This window comes from Corvus hawaiiensis, chromosome 2 (genome assembly GCF_020740725.1).
Source record: "Corvus hawaiiensis isolate bCorHaw1 chromosome 2, bCorHaw1.pri.cur, whole genome shotgun sequence".
Classification (NCBI taxonomy): Eukaryota; Metazoa; Chordata; class Aves; order Passeriformes; family Corvidae; genus Corvus; species Corvus hawaiiensis.
Window position 1 is genome coordinate 112,702,921 of NC_063214.1, and position 17,477 is coordinate 112,720,397.

Below are 17,477 nucleotides of genomic sequence, written 5' to 3' on the forward strand. Positions count from 1 at the left end.
TCATCCTTTCATGTTAAATTAATTTACAGTGCTATAAGCCATAATGAAAACAGAGAAATCATCATCAAAACAGCATGCTAATAAAGACAAATTTCTACAAAGTTTCTTAACTAAACTCATAAAATGATTTTTTTCTACTTCTGTCAGGTCCAGCTTGTCTCTATTTGTTCCCAAGTATTGAGGCATGCAGTGAAAATTATATAACAATGAAAAAGCAGAAACTACGTAAGAACATAGAAATTGAGAATAAAAAATACTTTTATTTTAAGCAAATCTGATTTATATTAGTATATATTCTAAATATCTGCCCCCACCTAATGTGGAAATGTCAACCTCCAGCCTTGTGTTGTAAAGATCTTAGGAAAAAAACATAAAAATATTTAAATGAATAACGTAGCCTCAAAATTGAAATAAACAAATTAAATAATTTAAAAATCCCTACAGTTTCCTCTCCCTTTCCTCTGTCTCACCCAAACACCTGGGTAAAGAGTTTCTTTCCTGAGTTACAATTCTTTCCTCAGTTACAACAAACATTGATGATCTGTAAAATTCCTTTTGCTATGTACAGGACTTGAATCTCCCAGGATTAGGAGGAATTCATGGCTGTGGAAAAGCGGCTGCACATTTGCTCCAAGGACAGCATGCAGCATTTCTGCTTCCATGCCTTGATCACAGAACTGGATTAAACTTGGTAATGATCCTGGTTTCACCTGAGGTAGTGTGAGCCGAGCAACACCCGGGTGTATAACGTGTGTGCTCAATATCTAACAGGAAACACAAGATAATGAAACAAGCTGTCACTTAATAGCTCCTTTTGCAGAAATTACATTTTTTGGTGGTATTTTTCAGGTGGTGCTAACCCTCCATAGTATTCCATGTCCCCCAAATCAAAGGTTAAAATAAAATGACTAAATTTTTTTTTTTGAGCAAATCAACAAGCTGGGATTTAAACACTGCTGCAACCCTAACTCATGAGGCATAGAATTACAATATCACAGTTAAAAAGAAAAAGAGATGATCCATTCAGGCTAATGCACTGTTGTGACTGTAATAGGTGTAACATAAGTGAGAACAGGTTTATTTCATAGCTTTGATCTCGCAGCTTCCAGCAGGTTTCCAGGTTCTAGAAAGAAAGGATTTGCCACTTCATTTATAGATCAGGGAAATGCTCTTTGATATAAGCAGTACAAAAAATTGCAGGACAACTGTAAGCTTTTCCCAGCAAAAGACCTTTGAAGTTCAACAGTGAAATTAAGTGATTCAGTCTTTTGGGTTTTGTACTTAGTTCTCTAGGAAGTGTGTCTCGCTATTTTTTTTTGTTGAACTATGAAGTAGTTGCAAAAAAAAAAGAAAAAGAAAAAAAAAAAAGTCATTAAAATTGTAGCAGCCTAGCAGACTGAGGTAGAAATTAAAATTAGGTAGGTTTAGTATAGTAGACAATGTATGGTGTTTCTGGGGACAATATAATTTATATCTTTAATCTGCTTAGTTACTAGTTGGTGCTCACATATCCTCCATTGGCAAAGTTCAGGTAAAACTGTAATATCTGATTCAGATACCAGAAATTAATATTTGGCATTATTAAAAAGAAGTCACACAGTCTCTTTTTAAGGTTAATTCATTTATTTCATAATTTGTTATGATGTGTAACCTGATATAAGTTCTTTTTGACTTTTTGATACCTTTTTTTCCAATCAACCTGCTATAAGCTATGAAGACTTTTAACATGAAAAAATATTACACAAAGTAAGAAAATAAAAATGTTCATCTTCAGAACTGATTAATATGCACAATTCTTAGTTCTTATGGCCTCTTTTGGTTCTACATTATCTTTTCAACTACACAGGCAGTGTGGAGATGAGGATACTCATTTTGAGTCCAGATATTTTCACTCTCATACCAACACTTCTGGTGACTCTTAGTGCATAATAGTAAATCCAACCTGAATAATCAGATGATAAGCAATGTGTTATTTTCTCTGCTACAATTGTTCATAAATACTGTGTGCTGGTTTAGATCCATAATCTGGTTAGTTGAAAGCTGCTTATTTACTGGGGCAAAAATGGACACCTAAGTCTCTGAATGCTCCTGCCATTTCTACAGGCTCTCCCACCTCTATTCTGATTTAGAACAGTTATTCCACACTGAAGGGTAAATATGAAAAACTACTGTTACTGCAGGCACTTCAACCCATTTTATATGGAAAAGAATCACAAAGGACAGAAAGCGCTAACACTTTCCCACCTGGTGACAACAGATGCAAGACAAGCCAGAACAACATCAGGCATAAACATTTCTCAGAGAGGCAGAGAAAAAAACCAAACAAATATCACTGCTTCAAACTTATGAGACATTTGTGTGGGCAGGAGGGTCAGCAGAAGACAGAGCTTAAAACCTGGAGTGATCTGGCAGAAGAAATTTTCTAGGTATATTTTAACACATTTTCATAATTATCTATGACTAAATTAATGGGCATCATTTTGGGAAAAAGTGATCTCAGCAGTCTGAGTTTACATCTTGTTTCTCTTCTATTGCCTCATGGGCAATTGAGCGATTTAGAAGTATACAGAGTGGCAGGACTGACATGAAACTATAAGCTCTTTAACCTGTAAAAGACCACCAAATGAAGTGAAAAAGCCCCACAAAACCCCCACCACATTTACACACGAGAGGGAGAGAGGGAGAACACACACACATTTTACACCAAGTTTAGGCAGCTGGTGCAGTCTGAGTTATTTAGCTACTTCTCCTACGCTCTCTCTAAATCAGAGGAGAGGAATGTGTTTCTCCAGGAGTCAAATAGCCCCAGCTTAGCTGGACTAAACTGTCATCTGGAAGTGTTTCTCTCTTATCCTTGTCTGTGCAGAACTGGGAAGACAAGGAACTACAACCAAGCTGAGCTCACTGGTGAAAATTCCTGCAGCAAAACACATTCAGAACCAGCTCTTGAACATTTCTTCATGGCGTAAGGAGATACAAACACAGCTGCTCTTGCTTTGCTAGGGAGGTGAAGAAAATGGGATAACTGCATCTGGCCAGCTGCATAACTTTCTAGATTCCACCAGTTCTTATCAGAACTTAAACAGCTCACACACCATTAGCACTTAAAAGTAGGTGTCCGAAGTCAACTCTACATCACCTGCAGTAAGAATTCCAGTAAGAAGAGGTGGCACATACACAAGAAACTGGCTATGTGGCCTCTAAATAATTTTAAGGCAGACAAAACATGGGAGAGAGGACAGTACTGCATTCCCATAATCTGGTTATTCAGTACATTAAACCAATACCTGGATACAAACAGCAGAGCTTGTGGCTGCTTGCACCAGTGTTTGCATCCTGCTAACTTCACCTGAAGAAAATTCACTGGTTATTTGAAAAAAAAATGTAGCCCGCAAGGTGAACCGGTTATCTGTATAAGCCTAAACCCACATGAGAATATATATGAAAGATAATAGAATGTATATATAAATACAATACATATAAAAGTAGAACCTATATAATAGAATCTGTGAGCTTCCATCTGATTTCCAGTGTCACAGGCCCTAAATAACATCACTCAGTCTCATGAGAAACAGCTCAGTACTGCTATATTAGGGTATTTGGTAGGCATCCTAACATCAGATGACCTCCCCCCCCATAAAAAATATATATATAAAATCAGAGAACTGAAAAAAAAAATAGCAATTATAAACCCTAGAAAGAGTACTAAGTAGCTATATATTTTCATTACATTATTCAATCTCTGAAAATGCATTATTTACTAACAATTTCAGGGAAGTTAAGCCCAAATCTAGTTACATTTACTGAGACAAAATATAGTAAAACTATGAAAAGTAACTATAACTTAAGGCTGGACTTTCTGAATTCTCAAACAACATGCATTTTAACCAAATGGAAAATCCTGAACACCACTTTACAATCTCCTAACGTAATACAGCACTGCCACAAAGAAGGACAAAGGTCCCCTTCCAGAAAGTTGCTGATATTATCAGTGATAACAGGTGATGAACCCACTGGAATAATTGCAAAACAGGCTGACATAATAATTCTGTACTAATAAACAAAAAAATAGTCTTTGATTCATATGTGGGATAAATGGCAGTTTATGTGGTGAACATCAACAAAATGGAATCATCTACTCAAGAGAAAACATACAAAATGAAATGGTATCCAATGAAAATAAATTATTCAAATGAAAAATGTGACATGCATGGATAAATGAACATGTGGAACTTTGTGCTGACTGAAGAGATTCAAATTCTTTTCAGCAGTTGAAATAAAGTCCAAACTTCTGACAGAAAATGAAATGGGACACTTGATATAGAAAAGTTACTTTTGCCAAACATTGTTGGTTCAGATAGTGGGAGTTGCTACAGTAAACAACTGCTGCACAGTGCAAATACAGAACAGCCAGTATTGTGCAAAAGTGTAAATTCACATGCAGAAAACCTGTGACATGGCAGCTATATACTCATAAAAAAGAAAATTTGGGGGCATTTCTTAGAAGACAACTATTTTTCTCAGTACTGTCTAAAAACCCTTTGCAAAACCAGTATAACTTTTCTCTGAAAATGATTTGTACTTTTTTATTTTATTCCTTATTTGTATTCTTTTTAGGTCATTGACTTCTTACATATTCAGGAAGATATCTGCCCTAAGCCAAAATTAATACTTTTCCTCAGTTATGCACTGTACAATTTATCCTTTTTATATTAATATGTTAATAACCACAATAGAATCATTTTTTCTTTTTACCTGCCTTGGGAAAATACACATTTGGTTTCACAAATGAAAAATTATGTGCTCTTTAGCCAAGTGTATTGAACAGTCTGGTAGGAGGCATAATTGCACAAGGCACAGATACCCTTTTAAACTCATCATCAGAATATATTAAAGGCTACCATTGGGTTTTTGCCTAGTTTTTACTGATTATTCACTTTTCAAATAAATGTGCTATAAGCAATACAAAGTGACTAGAAGAACTAAATGGCAGATTAGACTGTACTAGTAAATACTGATGGTCACGGGAAGGTGGAATGGCAGAACTCTTCAAAGTTCTGGCAACCACTCAGTCTAGTTCCTGTCACTTCAAATTGATGGGCTACAGTGAAATATGACATATACTTAGAAAGATTAGGAGAAAGTCCATCCATCCCCTTTTCTGGATGTGGGACAGCCTGCTTTAGAAAAGTCTACACAAAGAGAGGCATCCTATAGAAATTATAAGGTCAGGAGAAAATGTAGGAACTGGAACCTGCTCAGAATAATGGCAAACCCTCTTATCCCTTCCATTCCATTTCTACCTGTGATTTTTCCATGCTCTCCTCTAATAATTGTGTAAGCAACACAACAGAACCTCACACTTCATGCTACAAAAGCTTTTCCCATCTAATCTGTGTTTGAAAACCTGTGTTTAAAGATAGTAGGGTTTGAACATTGATGTACAAATGAAAAATTAAGACCATCCTCTGGTATCCTCAATAAGCTTTTACAGAGGAAGTACATAAATCAATCAAGTGTGAATATACTAAGTGATTTAGCACATTTTAAAAATTGGATTTTTCTTCTACCTTGATTATGAGAACATATGCAAATGACAAATTAAAAGAAGAAATTTATATTCTTATTTGAAAACACCCACTTTATATGCGAGATTTCTGACAATTGAGAGCTGTTTATTTTCATGAGAATAAGTTTTAAGAGTACTTACATCTCACTCTAGCAACAGAGTACTAGATCTCTTGATAAAATGAGCCTTTTACCTCTCAAAAGAATATTAATGCTGATAAGGGGTTTTTATCTAAGTTCAGAAATGGGGAGGGCAGAAGCAGAATACACATTAATGTATCAACTCCTAGGCAAGCTGCAGCAGCAATACATTTCTGTTTTTATGATACAGACCATCCAGACTAAACAAACTGATACCAAATATTTGACAAAAAGCAGTGACAAAGTTATTTCTGATTTCTGACTACTTCTCTTTGATATCCAGCTAAGAAGAACAGAGGTATTATTGTCTTGCCCATTGAGAATCAGCACCTGAGCCTCCTGTGAAAGTATTCAGTATTTGACACTTGCTGTTAACAATGAAAGAACATTATTCCCCTTCCTCATGACTGCTAATTACAATACTGAGAAATTCATGTTTTCAAAGTAATATTATCCAATATTTTAAAAAAATCCACTCTGAGATAAAAATTCACTCTGAGGTACTATCTAGCCCTGTCTCAGATTAGGTTGTAAGAGCACTTGTGTTAAAACTCAAGATTTTGGAAATTCTCTTCTATTATTCAGTGGAGTAAGATGGCTCAGACAGTTGCTATTCTATTCCAGGTACTGTAGAACAGATTTCATTTTAGCACTGGCAACAAGTTAGTACAAAAGGCAAATATGGAGAATTAAACTTTTTAAAAAAACAGGTAAGGGAAGAAGATTATGTATGATTTTTAAAGCTTTCAGAGAACAACTATAAGCAAAAGCGACTGAAAAAGTATTTCAGAAAGGACAATGACAAAGTTTTTCAGAACAGAGAATGGAAGAACTTGAAAATTAATTACTATTAAATGTTTTTTAGTATTGAAATGTGCAAGAATATTACATATACCTTCTCTCTTCTCTTTTAGTGAGATTTATCATCTAATCCATAGATCATGTCACAAAATGAACTGTGCTAGACAATTATATTTGAAATAAATTTGGAAACAATGTTTTATCTTCAAAGAACCTATTCTGATAAATAATTGAGAAATGTCAGGAATATGTATCTACCTCAGCTTTGTACTACTGTAAAAAACAGCTGCCTGGACACCTTAAAAACAGGTGAGCCCCTTTGAAGCATTGCTAGGAATAGAAAAGAGTGCTTTGCCTGCTGTTCATGTCCCTTGTTTTAGATAAAAACATCACTGTGAGAAAAGAAGGGTACTGCCCATGCTGTATATTCTTAGGTATAACTTGAGGCACTGCATATTTTTCATATTATGAGCAGCAAAACTCCTGCCTCTAATGGAAAACTACTTAGGTTATAGGCTAAGTGAGCATGAAGGTGGCAATAAAAATAAATCTGCTATGTATTTCATGCCTAAGTATTAACTTTGTATTTCTATTATATTTTGTAACTTTGTATTATATTATATTAACAAAGTATTAACTTTGCTTCATTTATCGTATCCTGGAATACTTTTAGTCAGGTCTATACCACCAATAATTTGTCAGTCATCATAGATTATTTTAGAAATATTTTGTAAACTGTGTATATAATATAAAAGCATTCTCTAGTTACTGTTTAACTAGGTGTCACATGCAGTATTCGTCAAATTTCAGTCCAAAAAATCTGTGATTATATTAATCTACAGGCTTAATATTAACTGATTGCATTCATAAAGTAACACGATAAATCCACACAAGCTTCAAAATTGTATCTAATATCACATAAGCTGCATAAAGTGTCACATACAATTATTACTAAAAAGACAGACAAGAAAAGTACTTCATACAATCATAGAATTCTTAAGGTTGGAAAAACCCTCTAAAATAATCAAGTCCAACCATCAACCTAACACCACCAATTTTACCACTAAACCATGTCCCTAAGTGACATGGGATCCAGGGATTGTGACTCAACTACTTCCCTGGGAAGCCAGTGCTTGTTTCAATGTTTGACAGCTGTTTCTATGATAAATTTTTTCCTAATACTGAATCTAAACATGCCCAGGCACAACTTGAGGCCATTTGCTCTTAGGAGAAGAGACCAACTCCCATCTTGTTACAACCTCCTTTCAAGCTGAAAGCCTGAGCCTCTTTTCTCCAGGATAAACACCCCCAGGTCCCTCAGTCACTCCTCAGAAAACAGGACTGGCCCCAAAACTAAGCCCTGGGCAGCACCACAGGTCTCCATCTGGCAGCTGGATTGTGACTCCATTCCCCAAAACTCTCTGGGCCTGGCCCCACAGCCAGTTTTTATCCAGCAAAGAGCACACCCATCCAAGCCATGAAGAGTTGGTTTCTCGAGGAGAATGCTAGGGAAGTTCTCTTCCACACAATCCAGGAACCTCCTACACTGCTTCTTCTCTGCTGTGTTTCTCCATTTCCAGAGGACATCTGGTAAGTTGGAGTTCCCCATGAGTAAAAGGACTAGTGACTACAAGACCACACATCTGCTTATAGAATATTTCATCTTCCTCTTCATCCTGGTAGGAGGTCTATAACAGACTCCCACCAGAACATCCTCCTTGTTGGCCTTCCCCTGATTTTTAACCATAAACACTCAACGCTGTTGTCACCAGCATCAAGCTCTAGACAGTCAGAACACTCCCTTCCATACAGGGCTGTCCAACCACCTCTCCTGCCTTGCCAATCCCTTCTAAAGAATTTATAGCCACCCATTGCACACTCCAGGCGTGTGAGTCATCCCACCATAGTGATGGCAACTGTGTCATAGTTTTCCAGCTGCAGAATGGGTTCCAGCGCCTCCTATTTGTTGTCCCTGCTGTGTGCATTGGTGTAGGTAGACTTCGGGCTATTGATCCCACCACCCTTCTGCGGGGAGAACCCCCAATTCCTGTGTGACCATTCTCAGGTGCTTCCATGGTGTCTAACCCATCAATAACTCTTGTATCTTTGAAGCCACATGGATCTCCAGCCCCTACCTCTACTGAGATGTCAGACCAAAGGACCTCACTAGCACACCATCCCTCTAACATTGGAATGCTGTCCCCAGGCTTATCTCAAGTGAGCCTGGTTTTGTATCTCTCTCCCTTCAGTTTACTCTTCACTAAACCCTGATAACTCCTGTGCAAAGATCCTTTTCCCCCTTTGAGACAGGTGTACCTCATCTATCACCAGCAGGCCTGGTGTCATGTAAACTGACCCACGATTATAATTAACACTGTCGAGAGTTCATATCACTAGAAGTATGAAAGCAGAAAGTGAAATTAATTTTCATCTCCCTCATATGGTTACTTATCAAATCAGGCCTCATGAGGACACAAGATGTATTTCAGCTAGAAAAAAAAAAGCAGCACATAATTATACAACTCCTTGGAGCAATGGGTTTGTATCCTTGAAAATTCTCCAGAAAGTATTTTAACTGTGTGAATCACCTCAACTATTACATTGCTGTCAGTTCAGACAAATGATGCATGCAAATGCATGCTTGTACAAACAAACAGGGTGTTTATAATGCAACATTTTAATATAATTACATCATCAGGTAATTAGAATGTGCAGTTATATAAGTCTCACCTTTCTCCTTCTGCTACTGAATGAACTGCTAACTACTAAGGAAAGATTAATCTTTATTAGTGACTACTGAGTTAATGGTTTGTGAACATGAAAAGGAAAACAAATGCCTAAAAATGTGAGATTTTCCTAGACAAGCAACTGTCACTATATAAAAAGTTTCTGTACAGCAAGTCATTATTTTCCCAATTGTTTAAAGAAATAAAATAAAGTTTGAGAGTGTAAAGCAGAAAACCGATGGATCACTTAAAGTGAGAGAAACATCTGTACTGACAAGGGTACAAAGCTACTACTGAACTCAGAAATTTAGGTTTTTCATTATTTGTGTAGAAAATTATTTATCAAAATACTGCTTTACACCTAGTGGTTAAAAATATCAGATTCAAACAGAAAAGTCCTAGTGACTATTTTCACATTATTCAAGTCTATGGAACTGCATAAAGAGCAAGACAGAGACTGAAGATCTAAATCCATTTGTTATATTTGACCATAACTTCTACGCATTCTATAAACCCAGGGAGTCAAAGTTTCTTTCCAAAGACGCATGAGACACTGATCTTTAATCAGAAAGCACCATTTTATTTTACCTCCTAGGATCTGGATTCAGCCTGGTTGGTGAGAGAAGAAAAAAAAGACTTCATGTGGAAAAAGAAAAAAGTTGGAAAATTCTAATCCTGACTGAAAGCATTTAGGATCTTTTCTATGTTGGGGCAGGGATTGCAGTTTTACTACATATACTGGATGATAACAAACCATGTTGAGGACATGGACTGTATTTGAATGTGTCTGTTATGATACATGTACAATTTACATAGAGAGTTTCTTGCAGTACAGTCATTGCCTGATGTGTTGTGTAGGGTAAGTACATTTCTGACCCACAATACAGAGTTAAAAAAAGGCTTATCACTATTTATGTTTTATGTGGCTGATTGTATGGATTAGTGAACAATAACCCCTTTCCACAAAGCACATAAATACATACTTCTGAGACTTCTGTGACTTAGTAAAGCTCCTTTTTGTTTGAATCTTTTATATGCATAAACTGTGTGCAAACTACACATTTATGTCATGTTCTTGCTTTTCATCCTTATACATCAAAGTGAATTGTGAGAGAGAACTCCTACAAGCAGGGTGTGAAGCCTGGAAGAATCAATGCAGCAATACCTGAGAAACAGAATGAAAAGCCATAGTCTCTTTCCTGATCATCCAGCTGTCATCATAAAATTGTTCTATTGATAAAATTGTGCTCCATTACCCATTTTTAGCAAATAGATAGGCAATATTTGCACTGCTATCAGGAAACTGTACCTGTTTGAACAAAAAGCTTTCACAATAAAGACTTGATACAGAGCACTGGGTTATGACTACTGCAAATATTACCCATCACAATAAATTAATTTATTTTATAGTTAAGAATTATTAGACTACTATATAAATTTACTCTTTTTTTTTTAATCACTTATAACTAAATTTTTCACAGTATGTTTTTCATAAATAAATAAATTAAGGCATAGAGTATCCAGTGCTTTAAATATCCAGTTTTGAACTTCCTGTCAATAGCAAAATCATGCACTATGAGGGAATACAAGAAATTTCTTCACTGAAAAGGTCAGTGAGCTTTGGAACAGACTGCCCAGGGGAAGTGGCTGAGTCACCATCCCTGGAGCTACTAAAAGATGTGTAGATGTGGCACTTAAGGACATGGTTTAGTGATGGCCTTGGCAATGCTGGGTTAATGGTTGACTTGATGATCTTAAAGGTCTTTTCCAACCTAAACTATTCTATGATTCTATTAATATTGGAAGAAAGGGTCCTGCCTTCCAAACAGCCAATCAACTTCAAATTTAAGGAATTTAAGGCCTCAAGCAGATATATCTGTATTCCTCTCAATAACTGTAGTGAAGAAAATGCAGTGGAAGTATAACAACACAGTTCAACAGCACCATCTCAACTAATTAATTTTCTTTCTCCTCAAGATTCTCTGAAACACTAAATACAATATTATCTCATGTTAAGATTTTTTTCCCCCAGAGGAAAATAACTGTATGAAAACTGTCCAGCCATTTACTATGAAAATTTGCATCGTTATCTCTTTTTATTACTGCAACAGAGCGTGTTGACAATAGACTACCAAATTAACATTTCTCATGTATTTGAAAGTAATGGAGAAAAACTAATTCAGTTAAGCTACAAAGAATAAACTTGATGCAAATTATATAACTTCTATAAATATCAGATATGCTTGATAAACTCTCATGTTTGTCAAATGCCTCTATACTGAAGTGCTTGTCTTACCTGCCACTGTTTCATGAGGTCCCGAACCATTTTGGCATCCTCTAGTGTCTTTTCTTTGTGTGTAGCGTCCTGCAGGACATTTGCAGTTGTTTCAGCTTCCGTAAGCCAAGCAAGGAACTTTTCGAGATCCAGGTAGAATTGCTGCAACATTCTTAGGGCTGATTCCAGAGCTGCTTCACGTTCAAAAACCCTGCAAAAGTACAAATAATCAAATACATTGTTCTTTGCAAGAAAAAAACCTTAATCATTAAATCAAAATATAACAAAGACACACTAAGTATTTTTCATGTACCAGTGAAGTAGGTATGCTGATACATTAGCTACAGAACTTGCACTGTAGGTTTGGCAGGTAGGGTTCTTTTTCTATATTTTCACCTGAGAAGCAGTAAATGAAATTCATCTGATACAAAATTAAGCAAAACCACTTCTTTCTGTTATGCCTAAAATATGCAGAACTGAAAATCAGAAGTAATTCCCTGGTTTGTTTTAATAAAAGATTATTTTCTTACACTACAGTGGAAATTCTTGTTTATTTTTAGAAATCACAAAATAGTTCCTGACCACTGCATGATATGATAAATTTGAAGATTAGTTTTCATGACTTAAAACCTTTGGAGACCGTGTTCAGCACCTTAAATGCTAATAACACTGAAGTTTCTGGTAGGTTTTGTGGTTTCTTTTTTTATATTACTGTTTTATTTTCAATATGAATGTGATAAATTACAAGAATGATCTCTATCAGTTACATGATAAAATACAAGTTTTAAAGACAAAGGCTATCTTATCCTTGGGGAAGGTCTAACTCACAGATTAGGAAAGAACACAGAAGATTTCAGCAATTCTTGTGCTGAAAAAACATTAAAGCAGATCTGTGTTACATCATCATTCATGTACAATGCAGGTGTCACGTATTCACTGACTTTTTTACTTTGAACTTGAGCAAAATATGGATTTAGAAACATGAGCAGCTAAGTATGACGTTCATTAACACGAATCTGTCAAGGTTGCTTACCTATTGTACTACATGCATATTTGTTTAATATCAACATGATAACAAAATAATTTTTTAAGCTCTGAAAATACTTAGTAAGGTCATTTGGTAATGTGCATTATTTCAAGTGGAATGAATGCAATTTGATGCACACCTATGTTAAGTCTACACACCTGTGGTGGTCTTCACATATCTCTATAGATTTCCTGTCTAGTTGTATAGTTTTTTAGGGAGAGACTAGCATACTAGATTCAAGTAGATGTAATTTCTCAAGTTGTAATTTATCAGAGGAGGTCATGGAATTTCCAAGTGCTAATCTCTCTTTCTAATCCTGTTCCCTGTCATGAAGTGATTGTACTCCTTGGAAAGTAATGATATCACCCTAAAACCCAGTACGGTAGTAGAAGTGAGAAAAGAAAAAAACCACACCACCACAAGTTTTGCCAAGTGGCACTGACTTAACATGCTTTTGACAAGCATATAAGTAAACAGCAGCAGAGGATAGTAAGAACAGAAAAATTCAGTCAGAGTACAGAGAAGGACAACCATTTCAGGAAAAAAATATCTTCCCTGAGAGACTAATGCCACAAGAACTGCCATTTTTCTGTTATATTTTTAATCCTTTGACATCTTATTTGCTTTTCCCAACCATTTTTGTTAAAAAAAGACTTAATTTTTCATTCAACATCTGAGAAAGCTATTGAACGCTTCACTACAAACTCATCTATCAATTTTTTTAAAGCTTAAAAATGGACTGGATTTTCACCTCAGTTGCACCTGTTGCCACCTACAAGAATTCTCCACATCATGGCACTGCTTAGCCTGCATTAGAATGTGTCCCCAGGGGGCTGTCAGTAGGAAACACCCAGCTGAAGAATAGTGAACATGATCTCTTTCCCAACTTTATTCTGTGTGGGCATAAACATGGCTTGTGGGTAGGCTACCCTTGAAATTTAAAATAACGTCAGTTAAAGAATTTGTTCTTTTTTAAACTAAAGAATAATTACATAGAAATTATACATAAATATACTAGCAATGTACATTAAAAGATAATAAGACAGAGAAAATCTTTTACCTAGAAAATACTGTATTGACCTATTTACCACTTTAGCTCAAAACCAGCATCACATTTATTCAACACAATTTGGAAATGGAATATACTTGCATGAACTGAATGTATTTTTTCCAGTTCTTCAGAGCACAATTCTATTATGAGATATGCTTTCCAGCATTATTATAATGCAATTTACAGTGTGCAGCATGGTAGTTAATAGCCTTTGCAGAATCACATATAACATTTTTTCCTCACCCAGTTCCTTCAGAACATGAAAGGCATATTTTTAACTACTGTACACCTGAATTCCTATAAATACATAACAATACTCTAATAATAACATTCTGCAAATACACAGTGAGATTTAAAAAAAGCCAAAACATAAGCACAGATATGTAAATGATATTCAAAGGGAAAGCAATTGAAGGATTACTCAAGTCAGAATTTGTGTTTTAGAGAAAGCCTCAGAGTTCATGAAAAAATATAGCATTTTATTGACCTGGGCAAAGAATGAAGTTTTTATCATGAAGAATCTTCTGTCACTTCTATGATGCACAGAAATCTTATGGCACATAATCCTTTCAGTCTACAGAAAAATGTTTCTTATCTATGAGCATAGATAGACACCCATCAGAAAATATGTAGTACTTTGCATTTTAAATTTTGGTACAGCTAACATGCAATAACCATTCGGCTACATTGGCAGTTCTGCAGCATATCAGTAAACTTCATTCTACTTGGCTTTCTCACTACAAAAGTATGAAGTTAGAATGAGAAAAGAAGGTCTAAACACAAAGAATAAAACTGAGCATCAAATCCAGCATATGATAAACTGCAGAAAGTCATAGGGAAGAAAGAAATATGTATATTGAACAGGACATTATTGCACAAAACCAAAATAAAGATGCTTTCTCTTTAGTCTCTATTATCCAGATATGTTTAATTTTATAGGGAATGCAAGCTGTAAGAAATTAACAGGAAGTAACCAGAACTATATTTTAGTGTAAATGGAAAACTACACAGTGCAAACACTACAGCATACTCCTAAAATACTAAAAGATAGTAATAACAATTTAAAAATATATATTTTAATAGAATAATCATGATTTAATCTGTTCTACTATGATATAAAAATAATCACACAGGCTATAACCAAAAGCCTCTTATTCAAGGAAGAAACACTAAAGGTGGAATTTATCTTATTTGCATCTAGAAACCCAGAGGACAGGCAAACTACACTCCCTCTATAAAACATAGACACTAGCATTTCTGGAATTTAGTTTCTCCTCCCTTGTCTATCCACATCTGTCATACCAGATCAAGGTTAGAGTAAATTTTCTTCTCCTGACTACAACAGTAAATCAGCTATAATTTAGATAATTTGAATTTTACACAAGCCTAAATTTTTTTTATGTCTAAAAGTTGGCAAGCTGGTCTTCAATCATCCCTGTAAATTTGATTTTTAGGAGCTGGTGGCATCAGTGAGAGTGGACTCACCAACTCTAGTTGTCATATGAGTTTTGTTGCAGGACAGAAGTTAGGATGCTCTTTTAAGAAGGCTTTGAGTTGAGGGGATAGTGGTGGGAGAGGAAGTGAGTCAAGTGTTGTGTGAACATTTACACTGACAGGAAGATGTTTTCAAGGGTTTTTAAAAAAAATCCACAAAAAAGGAAGGTTACTAGCCTCTGCTTCAGGACATTGCTGTCATGCTGAGAACTTTTAAAGCTAATATCTTTTTAAATATAGCAGTATAAAAATGTTCATGAAGAAAAGGAGGGGAAAATTATGTTACCTTAAATCTGTTTTATCCTCAAGTTCATAATCAAGGTATTGTATTAGTTTTTAACTAAAACCCAGAGTTCATACCATGACATACATGCAAAATAAATGCATAAAACAAAATACAACTTCTTTACCACTGAACATCTGGATATAGAATCAAACAAGGAGCGGAAGGTAAGGGAATGATGGTCTCAGTAAGAGTTGGACTTGATCCTTGTGGGTCCCTTCCACCTCAGAATGTTCTGTGATTCTGTGACTGAAGGTATCACAAGAGTACTTCATTCAACACTACCCAATCCCATACAACACAAGGAATAGAGTGTTTGTAGAGGCTCTGTGAGCCTGAATATCAGACTTTTCTTCAACTGTGGTATTCGCTACATAATTTGGAATCAATCATTCACATTTATGAGTATCTATTTATGTATTTCAAATTGTAATGCTTATTCACAGTATGAGATACATTGAGGGTCAGTGTGTGAATAATGCTTTGAGCTACTCAGAAAACAGGACCCACAGTAAGTGCAGAGCACAAAGTAACAAATTTCTGTTCCCCAGGTATTTCTTTAAAAGCAATAAAAGTAAAGCAACTCTGTATCATTCGGTGTTCAATAGGTCACTAAATCACACTTCCATCTGCAGAATGTAGTGATCTAAAGTTATCTTACTGAGATATAAAGTAAAATATGCTGGACTACTGGCTGACAAAGCATCAGGAAATGGTTTTACTTCTATAGTTCTTGTAGTTCTCTCTCTATAACTGTATTTTCTCTTTTCTAAAAGTACAGTTCCATACAACAAAAAATGCAATAAAATAAAAAATGTTACTTGAATTTCCTTTATCTGCAGCCAACTATCACAGAGAATTTGAACTACATGCCTCTTCCTGTTAATGCTGGAAAAAGTTTGCACATTTTTCATTAGGTTTATATCCCTTGTACCAATATGACAAAGAAACAATTGCAAAGCTTTATTGGAATATTTAATTTTTACTACTAAATAAATTAAAGCTCTCACTGGTAACTTTTCTTCAGCTGCTTTAACTTGGACTGATAAAGAACCAATCAAAGAGGCAGAATAATTTAACCTCAGATAAAGTTAGAACACAGAGATGTCACAGATAGGAAAATTAAATTCTTAAAATAACTATTACTGATATAATTTTGAAAGTCAAAGTCAAAATTAATAATATTCATTAATTTTGGGAATGCTGGTTAGAGGAACTTTCAGAATTTAGGGACTGTATTTTACAGTGCCAGTTGAAGTTATTAATACATGCTAGTAAGTGATTAATATGCAGATTAACTTTGGAATTCCTGATACAACATGCAGTGGGGAAAACAATGTTGAGACAGTATTTTAAGTACTGCTTTCCTCTGGTTTTCTGGATGTCAATTAGCTTAACACCACAGTAAGGGACACTTGGGATTTTTCCAGTCACACTTCTGCATAAATGAGCCTTTTAGTTTGACCATCTGAACAGAGGTACTAGGTTTTGTCTGCTGTCGATCACTGGCATGTGGATGTGGATATAAATTTTTTGAGTGATCTTTATACATGCAAGCTTATGTCCTAGTATCACTCTTTTGTCTGGCTTGTTGGAAAGTGTTCTTAACCAAGTTGATCCTACAGTACTGGAGATTGCTCATCTGTGTGCAACTCTACCTCTGAAATTACTTTGTTGTAAATGGTGAGAAAGCCTCAAACTGCAACCAAACTCAGAGCTACAACACCAGCATCCAAACTACTTGAGTTCTGAATGAGGAACCAGGAAAGCTCTGGTGTGCTGGTACAGAATTTTGTACTCTAAAGACAGGCTTTTGGGCTTCTTTTTAAAGTCATTTTGTGCTTCAGTCTGTTACTGTAAGGACTGAAGGACAAACCTGGTGAAAAATCTACTTCTAAAAGGCAACAGTAACTTTCTAGAACTCTCTGCCTGATCTTATCACTGCTAATATCTTCCTGAGGTTTGGAAGATGTGGAGAACTTAAGGAAGGAAATATTTCATTTTGCAGGTCTTTGAATAAACAAGCTCCTTTTAGGGATCCCAGTGGGAATATACTGGTGCTGCCCCTGCTGATTCAGCTATATCAACAGGATTCCTACCAGTGATATCAT

General features: G+C 35.5%; 1 protein-coding gene across 12 annotated transcripts in view; it reads right to left on the reverse strand.

The window, feature by feature from the left end:
* Positions 1 to 17,477, reverse strand: part of DMD (dystrophin) — a 1,090,817-nt gene that overhangs the window by 233,485 nt on the left and 839,855 nt on the right. For all 12 annotated transcript variants that reach the window (XM_048288642.1, XM_048288670.1, XM_048288700.1 and 9 more), the window contains one exon: positions 11,533 to 11,722. In XM_048288642.1, the coding sequence (XP_048144599.1) occupies positions 11,533 to 11,722 (190 nt within the window). The remainder of the gene's footprint in view (positions 1 to 11,532; positions 11,723 to 17,477) is intronic.